Source organism: Castor canadensis, chromosome 10, assembly GCF_047511655.1.
Source record: "Castor canadensis chromosome 10, mCasCan1.hap1v2, whole genome shotgun sequence".
Taxonomy (NCBI): Eukaryota; Metazoa; Chordata; class Mammalia; order Rodentia; family Castoridae; genus Castor; species Castor canadensis.
The window spans coordinates 66,768,573-66,781,354 of NC_133395.1; the positions used below are offsets into that span (position 1 = coordinate 66,768,573).

General features: G+C 36.8%; 1 protein-coding gene across 1 annotated transcript in view; it reads right to left on the reverse strand.

The window, feature by feature from the left end:
• The window catches only part of Frem2 (FRAS1 related extracellular matrix 2), a 160,410-nt gene that overhangs the window by 33,472 nt on the left and 114,156 nt on the right, over positions 1 to 12,782 (reverse strand). Inside the window, exons 7-10 of the mRNA XM_020184528.2 lie at positions 5,534 to 5,683; positions 2,997 to 3,206; positions 1,580 to 1,777; positions 369 to 533 (exon numbers count right to left, since the gene is read on the reverse strand). Coding sequence (XP_020040117.2) covers positions 369 to 533; positions 1,580 to 1,777; positions 2,997 to 3,206; positions 5,534 to 5,683 — 723 coding nt within the window. The remainder of the gene's footprint in view (positions 1 to 368; positions 534 to 1,579; positions 1,778 to 2,996; positions 3,207 to 5,533; positions 5,684 to 12,782) is intronic.

Consider the following 12,782-nt stretch of genomic DNA (forward strand, 5'->3'; position numbering starts at 1 on the left):
GCAGGAGATTACTTGTACCTCTAGGTTTGTGTAGGGGGCAGGGCAGATATGAAGGTTTAGGCTTCAGTATTTAAATATAAACCATATTCTCCAAACTCAATTTTATCAGTGCTTTATTCAATTTATTTCATTTATTTTTATTTTTTGTTGTGTTTAAGATTGAACCTAGGATCTCATGCATGCTAGGCAAGTGCTACCACTGAGATACATCTCAAGCATTAGGTTTATTTTGTTCCTCATTTGTCTTGGATTTTTCTTATTTCTCAATCAATTTCATATCTGGGCTAGAAAGAGAGTTCTTTTCTGAGACACCTAAAACCTTAATGTGCATGGATTTTAGCTCCCAATTCATAGCAATGAATTCTTACTGTCAGCATCATCTTGGATTCTTATCAGAGTTTCATTCTGTTCACCAACTGCAGCCCCAAATGGAGAACTGCTTTGGGGAGTGCCAAGTACCAGACGCAGCTCCTCTACCTCCTCATAGAGTGTATCATCCATCAGTTCCAGTACACATGGCTTTTCTGTCTCACCTGGGAAAAAACAATAATGACGGCATGCCAATCCTTTCTCATAGGCCAAGGATACCTTGACAACTGGGATGTAAGCACCACAAGAGCAAGAGATTTTGTTTTTTGTTTTTTTTTTTTTCATGCTAGACCAGTGCAAAAGAGAGTATGTGGCATATAATAAGCCTTAATAAATATTTGCTGAGTAAGTGAATAAGTGTTTAAATATATGCAGTGACAGGCCTTTATTTGTGCAGGAATTTCTGCCTTTAATTAAGCTCTATCACTGTTCTTAGAAAACAGAGACAGAAGAGAAAAATGCCAATTTTGTTCATAGATTTCTACCATTATGATCAGGAAGCAAAGTTAGCCAATTTGTATTGTTTGGTCATTGTTAATTTGATCATGACACTAATTTTTAGTATTACTAATTTTAATTTATTGAACAAATTGAGATAAGAACAATTAGGTCCTTGCCACTAATTAGTGGGACCAATATTATATTCTTTTTCATTAGTAGTTTTCAAATACATTTTAATGATTATAAAATATGCCATCTTATGGATGTTTAAATAGATAATAATAATAATTCTCAGTTGCTAACTATTTATTGTCAATGTTCCATTGCTCTAAACAACTGTGATAAACATCCACATTAGGAAGTCTTTCTGCATGTTTATGATTCCTTTTCTTAGAATATATTCCTCTAAGCAAAATCATTTGATCAACGTGATCACATTCTTTCAGGCACTGGCTTCATATTAAAAAAATCCAAGCTCAATTTCACTTAATTATATTTCAGTATTAAGTTTAATTCCTGGCATGGTGAAATCTGTACATGCGATATATTCTTGCCCACTAAGTTTTGAATAAACAATGTTGCATGACATTAGGAGTCAAGAAGTTAATACAGAAACCTGTTACAATGGACTTCACCCTGTCATTTAGTATACATAAGCTCACGTCACAAACTTGTTGAAATCAAGGCACTTGAATTAACTTTATACATATCTCTCAACAAACACTTGGCTTTCTTAAACTACACATAAACATTTCAAGCTCACTCTTACCAGGGAGGAATGTGATGATGGAGACCTCAGTGTTTGGGCGTTCTTCAAAGTCCATCATCACCTGTGCGGACCCCTGCCGTGTGTAGCATCTCACTGATGATCTGTGCTGGATATCCCCACTCCTGTGGATCATTGCAACTATCTGGCCATCATTTTCATGACCAGCGTACACTCGTTCTTTGAATTGCATCTTAGGCACTGCAAAAAAATAAAAAATAAACATGAATTTTCTTAAGGGAAATGGCTTATTAGAAGATATGGCTTACTGGAAAGAATAAAAGAAAAGAAGTGAGGAGAACTGGATCTCAGTCTGCTTGCCAATGTTTTGACCTGAAGCAAGTGACTTAACTTCAAGAAGTTTGATTTTCTTATCATTGAGCTTTTGCTCTATCTAGTTTGTGGAGTAAACTTATGTAATAAAGTGCTAAAAAGTAGATAAAGCAGAAGACCTTAAGATATTTCTATCTACTTATGTTGCTTAATCATGAGCATTTTAGAATTTCTTGACATGGAGAACACCAAATATTGTGGGCATAATTACAAGCATATTTTATGTAGCCCATGGTTGAGAGAACTAAAATGAGTGTGTGTACATATAATAACTTAAACTGAGTCTATTCAATATAAGTCTCATCAACAAGAGATGAGATTCCTCCAAGCACTGTCAAAATCAACATGGTGGAAGAGTATCTAGAATTCTCTTGTGATGATGTGGCAGAGAGCCTGTCGCATGTTCAGCAACTAGAATCTTATTAGGGAAATTTGAGGAGTGGTAGGATGAAGGAAATAACATAAAATGTCTTGTGCTGAGACATGGAAAAAGACCACTGACACTCAAGTGTCTGTGCAGCTCCATGTGTTTCCAACCATGTGTGGTGAGGAAATTATTGAGACAAAGGACACTAATAACAATACCATTTTTTTTCTTCAAAATTTGAGAAGACTAAAGGTTTTCTTTGAACATTGTCTAATTCTATCAAAATGATGAAGAGGAGAAAGGAAGATATGATCAATAGGATGTTTGTATAGATTGAGTGGTGTACCCTGTCATATTCGTATATTGAAGTCCTAACTGCCATATGAAGAGACATAGGGACAGGACAGCCATCTGCAGGACGGAGACAGGCCTTGGAACATTCTCTCCTTCCAGTCTTCAGAAGGAACTAACCCTGTCGACACTCTCATTTTGACATCTAGCCAATAGTTGTGAGACAATAAATTTCTCGTTTCAGCCATCCAGTCCATGGTGCTTTATAATGGCAGCCTTAGCAAATAAATATCGGTGTATATAGTTTATCATTCTACTGCCATTTGTACAAATCCTAACTTATCATTTTACTCATAACATATTTGCATATTCTATATTTATTTACTATTATTATATTTACTTATTACTGTAAAATTGATAAGCACTCACAATCAGAGACAGAGTCATTTATGAACAGTGTGGCTTTGCTGGGCTCGCCAAGGGCAGCATTCATAGGCATACGGAGCACAAGTTCGAATCTCTCAATTCCCTCCAGCACTGGTTGTCCAAGGTCATCCAGGATGATAACTCGAACAGTCTGCATGTTGACTCCAGGTGCGAAATCTAAATTTCGACTGATTCCAACATAGTCTGTTCCAGCTGTAACAGTAACAAAAGGATTATTCAGATGGGATCAGCTTTTTTTTTTCTTTGGTGGGTGTGGGGTTTGAACCTCAGGGCTTTGCGTTTGCAAAGCAGGTGCTCTACAATTTGAGCCACACCTCTATTTCATTTTCCTTTGGTTATTTTTGGAGATGGGGGGGTCTCACCAATTATTTGCCTGGGCTGGCCTCAAACTGTAAATCTCCTGATCTCAGCCTCCTAAACAGCTAGGATTATAGGTATGAACCATTGGTGCCTGGCCTAACTTTAAAAAAATTACAAGACATAAATTATACAGATGCATTTATAGTTATTAAGAAATAGAAATCAAGCTGGGCGCCTGTAGCTCAAATCTGTAATCCTAGCTATTCAGAAGGCAGTGATTAGGATAGTCATGGTTCAGAGCCAGTCCCTGGCAAATAGTTTGTGAGGTACTACTTTGAAAACAATCAACACTCTTTCAAGTGAAAGAGTGCCTGCCTAACAAGCACAAGGCCCAGAATAGCACAAAAGAAAAGAAAAGAAAAGAAAGAAACCAGCATAATATTATAGAAAAGTACATTTAATGAAATGTGAATGACCACATGGTCATTGAGGGGTAGCTCAAAATCAGTTTCTGAGCTTTATTTGTGTCTAATGGTAGCACATTGGGTCACTTACTTTAACTTTCTATATTATAGTCCTCCATCTTTATTAGAATTCACTAATGGAGTTAATAAAATCGGGTCTAAAACATTCTGCAAGTCAATCAAATATGCTTATAAGTTATATACAAAATATGTAAACTTAAAACTTTGATCACATTAGTTAAATATCTTTTTTCTAAGTGCAAAGAGGGAGAGTTTTTGAGATAGAAAAGTATAAAGAGTCCCCAGGGTTGGGTGTGTCCCAAGACAGAGTGCCCTAAATATCTCTATTTCTTATTTCTGCAATTCCAGAGCCACTACAGAACGTACTATTCAAGTGTGTGATTACCTTTTGGGTATAGCTACACATTTCAGATATGAGCTTCTGTCCCCCACACACCAACATATTCACCCCAGGCAATGAGGGCAAGCTTCAACTCCAAAACGTATTTGATGTATGATTTAATATTTTCAGATCATACAGTATATATCCATTTATATCTAAAGGATTTAAAAACAAAGCTACCCTTTAATTTCAAGGCATCACATCCAGGAAGCCCTGAAAGTAGGGGACAATTGTTCAGTATTAGTCCTTCTCTGTTTTCCTGCTTTTTGCTCATCTGACTCTGATTTCATACCTAACTTACTTCTGAATGTATCTGTCATTACTTCATTTTAAACAGCTGTGTATTCTGTGGGTGGTGTGGTAGTTCGGTGGCAGAGTATGTGCTTTACACACGCAAGGCTCTGGGCTCAAGACCAGCACAAAAACAAAAACAAAAACAGTGTGTACACTCTATAGTTCTTTTTTGTAGTTTTCTTTCCTTTGTTTCTTACAACTTTATTTTCATTTCACTCTCCTTACTCCCAACTCTGATTTGAATTTTTTTTCTTAAAAAATTGAAATTTTTTTCTTAAATTTGGTTAAATAAATGTTTCCTAAACACCTATAATCCACAAAGGACTATGCTGGTTGCACTGTATTTAAAAAACTAAAACCTAAGGTGACCTTTACAATGGTCTGATTCCTGTATGCTTTGCAGGAAGAGTGAGTGAAATGTGTGAGGCATGCGTGTGTTTGCACTTCCCATGGGTTTGTCACATAAAGATGAATCCATGTATTGTTGGTTGGTTGGAAAAAAAGGAAAGGAAATTTCAAATCTTGTGCTTGCCCAAACATTTATGATCAATGTTTTCAAGGTATGGATGTCAGAATAAGAAGCAGGTATGTGTTAGCTAGGAGTTTTCGTGATGACATCCTTTTGGATCTGAAGTATTTGTGGGACTATTTGGTTGAAATGAGGAAGGAGTCAAATGATGACACATACCTGCAGGATACGTCAATGCCACTAGAGTTCTGTGAGGGTGACTGGTATGATTATTCTCCTGCATACATCGGAGCATTTAACCATGTTAGATGTGTTAAGAACTGGAGGACCAACTCATGCAAACACAGGCATTAGAATTTACAGTATTTGAGTCTTACATTGTAACCTGACCTTTGATTCATGGTCTATAATGTCCTTTCCCACAGTGGTAAATAAAGTCTAGACTTACCAATGACATAGTAATAATTTCAGGAAAAAAATCCATCCAGATTGCCTGAATATAACGAAGTATTTAGTTTGAAGGTATTTTGTGTCATGGTGTTTGAAAGTTATAGACCACTAAAAAGAGTTGATTGAGTAAACTGCTCACCATCTGCAGAGGGAGGATCTGTTTTCCGGGATCTCACGGTGACACTGGATGGCCTGGAAAGGTCAGTGCCCGTCCTCCACACCCGCACCTCTACATAGCCAGCACTCTCCTCCACAGAATACTGGGCATCCCCAAAGTAGAAGATGGGTTCTGTTCAGAACAAAAACATTGCTCCAATTTTGTTTTTTCACATTAAATGTTATTGAGATGATTTCAAAGAAGAGTCAACTTGACCTCTTATCATCATAGCTTTTCTTTTTTGGTAAGCTAACATCTCTTTAATCTAGACATTTATGCAGTTTCAAATATTCAGGGTAAAATACCACTCCTTAAAAATAAAACTACATGTGGTAAAGTGCACGATGGAAAATTCTTATCTTGAGGCATAGGAATTAGTTCATCTCCCATAGGTGGGGTTATGTATGGCTTCTGAACATACCTCCTGGGAGAGCAGATGGAAAATTGAACCAAACGAAACAAACACATGATTGAATTTATTTTTTTTTGAGAAGTTTGGACTGAGTACTTATTTTATCATCTCCTATTAAGTGTCCACTCCGGGACAGAGATCTTACTATTTTCATTATGTCATCTTCTAGTCCATTAGAAAAGGGTTTAATCCAGTGCATTTGTGTCTTTATAACCACTGGGGTTAGAACCTATTTGTGTAATTAAACTGAATATGTATATTACCAGCTCCAAAGACTTTAGGGTGACCAGAGCCTGCCTGATGGTTACCTATAAAGTTTGGGGATCCTCTATACCAAATGAGGTTTAATTAATGTCCTCATGTATGAAAATGATGTAACTTTGGTCATTAAACTGGGGAACATGGTTTGGGGACTTTATAGTTTTCTCCAGTATTGGTGATGAATTTGAATTCATCTGATAATTATTTCCCATCTGAGTCTACCTGTGACTAATAATTTACATTTTGATAAAACTGCTGGAAGTCTGACGTACAGCAGCTAGATAGTATAGATGAAAACTGAGAGATAAATTGTGAACTTATTTCAAAACACACATAAGCTCACAGAAAATTGTAAAGTAATAGAGTATATAATTTTCCCATTGTGAGCTTATTTTATAAACAATCATTAACAAAAGTAAATTTGACATGAGACATTCTAGTTATTTGTCTTTGATTTTTATGATTCAAAAGGACTTTGTCTAGAAAGATATGCAACTAAGTCACCACTATTTCTTAGCACACAAGATGATTAGGGAGATGAGGTCATGTTTCAGAGAACCCCAATGAATCTCCAACACACAAAATGAAGCAAACCCCTCCAACAATGACTTTCAAAGCCATTGCAAAGGCCAAAAGCAATCATTTTGCATTGCTTACATTGAACATGGATTCTCTGTTTTCCTACCCCAAATTGGTTGCTCTTATTAAAACTGGAATCACTTCTTTTCTCTGCTTCTTCACCTGGTGGACATGATTAAAAGCATCTAGCTCCTCCAAACTATTGAAAAATATGAAACCAATCTTGGGAATTTTGTTTACATATTTTGTTTCAGGGGTGATAAATCTGCCTAGAGCATAGTTTACCTCCCTCCTATCTTTTCAACTTGGATGGTGCTGGGACATGTGAGTGTGTGTGTATAGATGGAGATGTTATCGTACTAACTTAGGCAAGACAGAGCTCCACTACAAGCCAACACATTCCTTGCATTTTTCACGTCTAAGGAGAGGGCAAAGGTGAAGACAGAGAGCCCTGAAAATGCTTATTCTGACCAGATGGCCAAACCAGGCACATTTGCTTGTCTTCTAAAAGGCTTTTATAATCATTATGGAGGTTTGATCACCTGCCTCCAACAAATGATCACTCTAAATCTGTTTACATTCCTGGCAAATCATATCTTCACACAAATTAAGTTTCTGAGTTACAGAAGAGAACTGTGAAATCCAGAAAGGAAGAACAACTTATTTAATACTATTGCCGCCATCTTCCCAATCCTCACAGACACATACTAGAAATGGAAAGTAAAATCATATGAGTACAATAATAAAACACCAAAGGAGGCACATATCAGAGGTAAAATTGTGCTTTGCATGTGTGCTCAGCCATTCTGTCAAGTGTAGAACAGGTCTTTTTACTTTATAGCTTAATGTGTAATTCATGCACGAAGGAAAAGGGAGTCTTATGTAGTACTCTGAGAATTTTTATCCAATTTGTCATTCAGAATGAAGATTAATGATAATGGTTACCATATATAGATACACATGTGTGTGAGCCAGAAGAAAAAGAAGAAAGAGAGAGAGAGAGAGAATGTAACATCATAAATAGTTACATAAATGACACAAACAATGTAATTATATTACCTATAATATGATTCATTATTACCCTCATCAGAAAGTAGGAGCTGGGATAGAAATAGTTTTAAATATTAAATTCCTCAATTTTAATACAGAGACTAATAGAAAAGCTAATTCCTTATCAGTAGATTTAAGCTATTTATATGATTCCTCTCACCCCTCTGTGCTCCACTGAGGATGACTGGAAGACAGATTAGATAAATAATTGCAATCATTATAATTAATGTTTGAGGTAATTAGCCAGTATGAGATTAAAACACAGTTCAATAGTTTCTATACGGCACAAACAAACAACAAAACCTCAAACCATAACTGCCCAGTTTCTTGTGCTACAAATAAAAAGAAATGGCTATGTATCAGCACCTTTATATTTTTCAGGATAGATGAATGAGAACTGAAAATGTCAATTAATATTCATACTTAATTTCTCAGTATCTTTTCCAAATCTCTAAAATCTAAATATGGTTTATAATTGTTACCATTGGCAAAAACTTTAGGCATATAAATGAGTTACAGATCCTTCAAGGAGTGAGTTGAGTGACAGACATCACTCAAAAACAATAGCAAGATCCTTCTGGAACATTTTAATGTGTGTTAAGCAAGGGAAAGGAGGGAGAGGATACATGGCGAAGACTGTCAATGGTTGAAGGATAAATATGCAAAATCCAGAATAATTGCTGTTGTGCTACCAAATAACAATTATTTATGGGCAAGATTTTTACTCACCACTGTTTTTGGTAAACTTTTTTTTCCCTTACCTAGGACTGTTTCTTTTAAACATTAACTGAAGATCGTTGCAGATCAGTCAGGGAAATATTCATATTACAACTTAGAACAACAAATTAGAAAAAGCCTATTTAATTCTCTCATTCAGGTCTTAAATACACACTGTGCCTTTTACTATATTTAAGTTCACAGACTTAATAAAGAAACAGTCAGTGAGTGATATGATCACCTGGAATGAGAGGATGATGAGGGAAGCCTCCACTCAGATAACATCATAAAACAGCCAATCCTCACTATTCCATTCCCAGAGCTGAGAGCCAAGCAGCAAAAGCTTGGTTTTCAACTGGTCTAGAGAGTGTGAGATTCCTAACTGAGGTCAGAATCTACTCTATAGCTTCCTGGCGTTACACCTCTAATTCTAGAGCACAGATCAAGACACTGACTGCAGAAGTATCTATGTTAGTTCATAATTAAACATTTATGACACTTTCAATGTTGGTGATACTTTCACTCCACACAGCACAGATAGAATCACATTTGTTTCCTGCAAATGTAGAAAACAAGGATTGGTGACAAGCTACACAACACTCAACACTCCTACCTGTGACAAAGACAAAGAAAACTAATTTGAGTTTGTTTCCATGATAAAATAGTGAATTATTTTTGAGTGTCTAGATTGATGTTTACAATTACATTGTGTCTCCTGAGATGAAAGAAAGAGATGCCAGCAGTAATTGCTATCTGGAGCCAAATCTTATTTACTCATGTGTACATGGACCATCAGTCAAGTTCACTTTGTGGCTCTAAGATGTTTGCTTAGAACTGAATGGAATATAGCCTTTGATGCTGTCTTGTGGTTCAAAGCTGAAAACAATACAAGGGAAAATCCTAAAATTGTAGCTCAGATATCTCTTCTGAGTTTTGAACCCTGATAACTCACTGACAACTCAACCAATTTCCCATGAATGCTGCAAGGCAAACTCATCCAAAGCAGAGTGAATGGGGCCAGTTCTACCTTACCCCCTGGTTTCTCTGCCTCATGGCAACTAACCTGGGTGCAGCCAGCCTCACCTGCCATTTGGCTTTTCCTAATAATACTTAAAAAGGTTCTTAACCAAAGTGACAGCTCACATCATGGTAATCCCTTGGCTGACAAGCTTCTATTGTCTTTCGTTGCCTTTGGATTGCTCACAAACTCCTTAATGTGGTTTACAAGACACTAAAATGTCTTGTCTTGTCTGCCTTTTATACCCCATGTTGGTCCCTTTTCTGCTTAACAGTCTAGTGTCTGGAATGCCTTGTGTGTGTCTCACCCAACCTTTGCTGTGTCACGATGTGTCCCCTCCCCTCATCTGGGTAATTCTTAAGTCTTTTAGACACTCTGCATTCCCTTACCAAAGCCCTCCTTCTTTTTCCACTGTCACTGCATGTTTATGTCTCCCATGTCTTTGAGGTCTCTAAGGGGAAGGAATTAAACTCCCTTTATTCTTTGGTGTTTTTCTGACACTTAGCTCTGTCAATGCCTGGCCAGAGGTGCTCAATCATTATCTGTAGAATAAACTAACATCAAGTAAAATTGGATTCTTTACTGGCTACAATAAATGAATAAACAGGTCTCTCTTGGAAGTGAGTGAGAAAACACTCTGAGCACTAGACAGTGGTAATGCAGGAGTCTCAGAAGGAGGAATGTGTGGTTGTCTTTGCCAGAAAATGACTTTGTAAGGCTGCCCTTTGGGTCTAGAAGAAGTCCACAGGAGGAAGGGAAGTGAATCACGTGCACTCAAAGACTGGGGCTGGTTGGTTGGCTGGGGTTTTTTTGCTTTTTAAATACACTGCCTCCATTGGTTCCCAAACTTGATGTGCACTGGAATTATCTAAAGAGATTTAAAATATAGATTCTTGGGACTTACCTTCAACTTAACCAATCAAAATCTCCAGTGGGAGCCTCCCTGAACAAGCATTTGTTTGTTTTATTTTATTTGATTAATTAATAGACTTTATATTTTAGAGCAGTTCTTGGCTCACAAGGAAACTGAACAGAAATGCTCCTTCCCTTTGGACAAGTGCCCTTAAGATCTCTACGGCTGGTACACATGTGGGGTAGTCCTGCCCTGTCTTAGCTTATTTCAGGGCCTTTAGTAATGGAAATTTAGTTGCTAGATACCACACCGCACTCCTAGTTTTAAATTCAATGACCTTACTTCAGCCTCATCATCACCCTTTGAGGTATGTACTGCATTAATTCTCTTTTCACAGATAAGGAAATGAAGGATTATAAATAAGATAGCAAGAGATTCGCCCAAGATTGCATATCAGGGAAATGGCAGATGAAGCCTATACCCTTTACTGCAATGAGGAAAGACAGGGGTCATAAGGATAAAAGATTTTCTTTTTCTTTTTTTTCTGGGCTTTGAATCTTGGACTCTATGCTGCTAGGCAAACACTCTACCACTTGAGCCATGCCTGCCAGCAGCCCTTTTGTTTTTATCTTGTTTCTGAGATAGGGTCTCACTGCCTTTGCCCCACTGTCCTCAAACTGGAGATTCTCCTGTCTCACCTCCCTAGTAGTTGAGATTACAGACGCACACCACCACGCCTGTTTTGAGTAAAAGGTTTTCACAAGATTTTAACAGATAAAAATTAAATATATGGGAATTTATCATAAGGAAATGCTAATGGTATTGAACAAACATATGTACAAAAGAATGTTTAATGTACTTCATTTGTGCTGGGGTGCCATTGGAAACAAAACCAAAATCCACCAGAAGAGGACTGATTAAAATACAGTTCTTGGGCTGGGGATGTAGCTCAGGGTAGGAGGGCTTGCTTAGCATGAGTAAAGGCCTGGATTGGATCCCCAGCACCACACACACACAAAAATTGAATACAATAAAGTAAAATATAGTTCTTTCATGAAGTGGACTCTATCACACACACACACACACACACACACACACACACACACACACAGTCAAAAAAATACTAGTTGAGATACCAATGTCAAAGGTGGCCTGAGAAACTGTATTTTATACTCTCCACTATATAGCACCTATGACAGATTAAAATTAAATGTAGGCTGCCATTTCTTTTTGGTAGCTTTGAAGGTTTCCCCCTTTATCACTAATCTGCTTTATAGGGAAAGAAAGAGCCATGCTCAACAAGAGTGGGCTAGGAATGGAAGAGAACACCAGAGTGCTCAGTGGAACCAAAGGTGGTTCAAGTGGTAGAGCACCTGCTTGATACCCAGTCAGGTATCAAAGATGAAGAGTTTTTAAATACCCACAGAAGCACATGAAAATTACTAAAATCACAACAAAAGTAAGTTCAAGGGAATGTGCATGTAAGAAATTATGTTGAGCAGAGAAATGGATAAAATATGTTGGCACATCCAAATAACTATAGATTGAAAGCATAAATAGTAATCATACTTGGTATTTTTCTATTTAATCCTGAAACTAAAAAAACTGAGCCAACAGTACAGAGGTTATACAGCAGGAGGAGTTAAAGTAGCTAGACTAGTTTAATATGTACTTGATTTTTTCAATTGAGCAAGCTTTGTTAGACAGATAGTATCTTCGTTAAAATTATAAGGGGCAAAAGCCAAAGGACAGAGGCCGGCAGGGAGTAAAAAATAATTCAGGAACAGGAGAGCATTCTCAATATAACAAGAAACTAAGAAGACAGGATAATCAAAGGAAAAATCTATATACCACACAGAAAGCCCAAATGTTTCCATAATTAGAATAAGTTTAAGTGGATTATGTTTTCTCATTTAAAGCAGCTCATTAGGTTGGAATAAAAAACAAAATAAATGTCACTTTTAAAGATGCCATTTATAAAAAAACAAAACTACAGGTGAATGTGAAAAGTACAAGGATATAAAAAGTATATAAGAGGCCCAAAGACACAAAAGCCAGATAAATACAGTATTAAAAGTCAAATATTATTTAAATGAAAATCATTAATAAAGTTCTACATAATACAAGAGGACAGTCCACAAAAATTATGTGATAATTTTGAATTTATATCAAAATATATGAAGCAAATATTGACAGAATTAAAGGAAAATTCTGATTAATCTACAATTATAGTTTTTATTGCACGACTTTCAGAAAATGATAGAGGAGGGCTGGCGTAGTGACTCAAGTAGGAAGAGCGCCTGCTCAGCAAGTGCGAGGCCCTGAATGCAAACCACAGTAC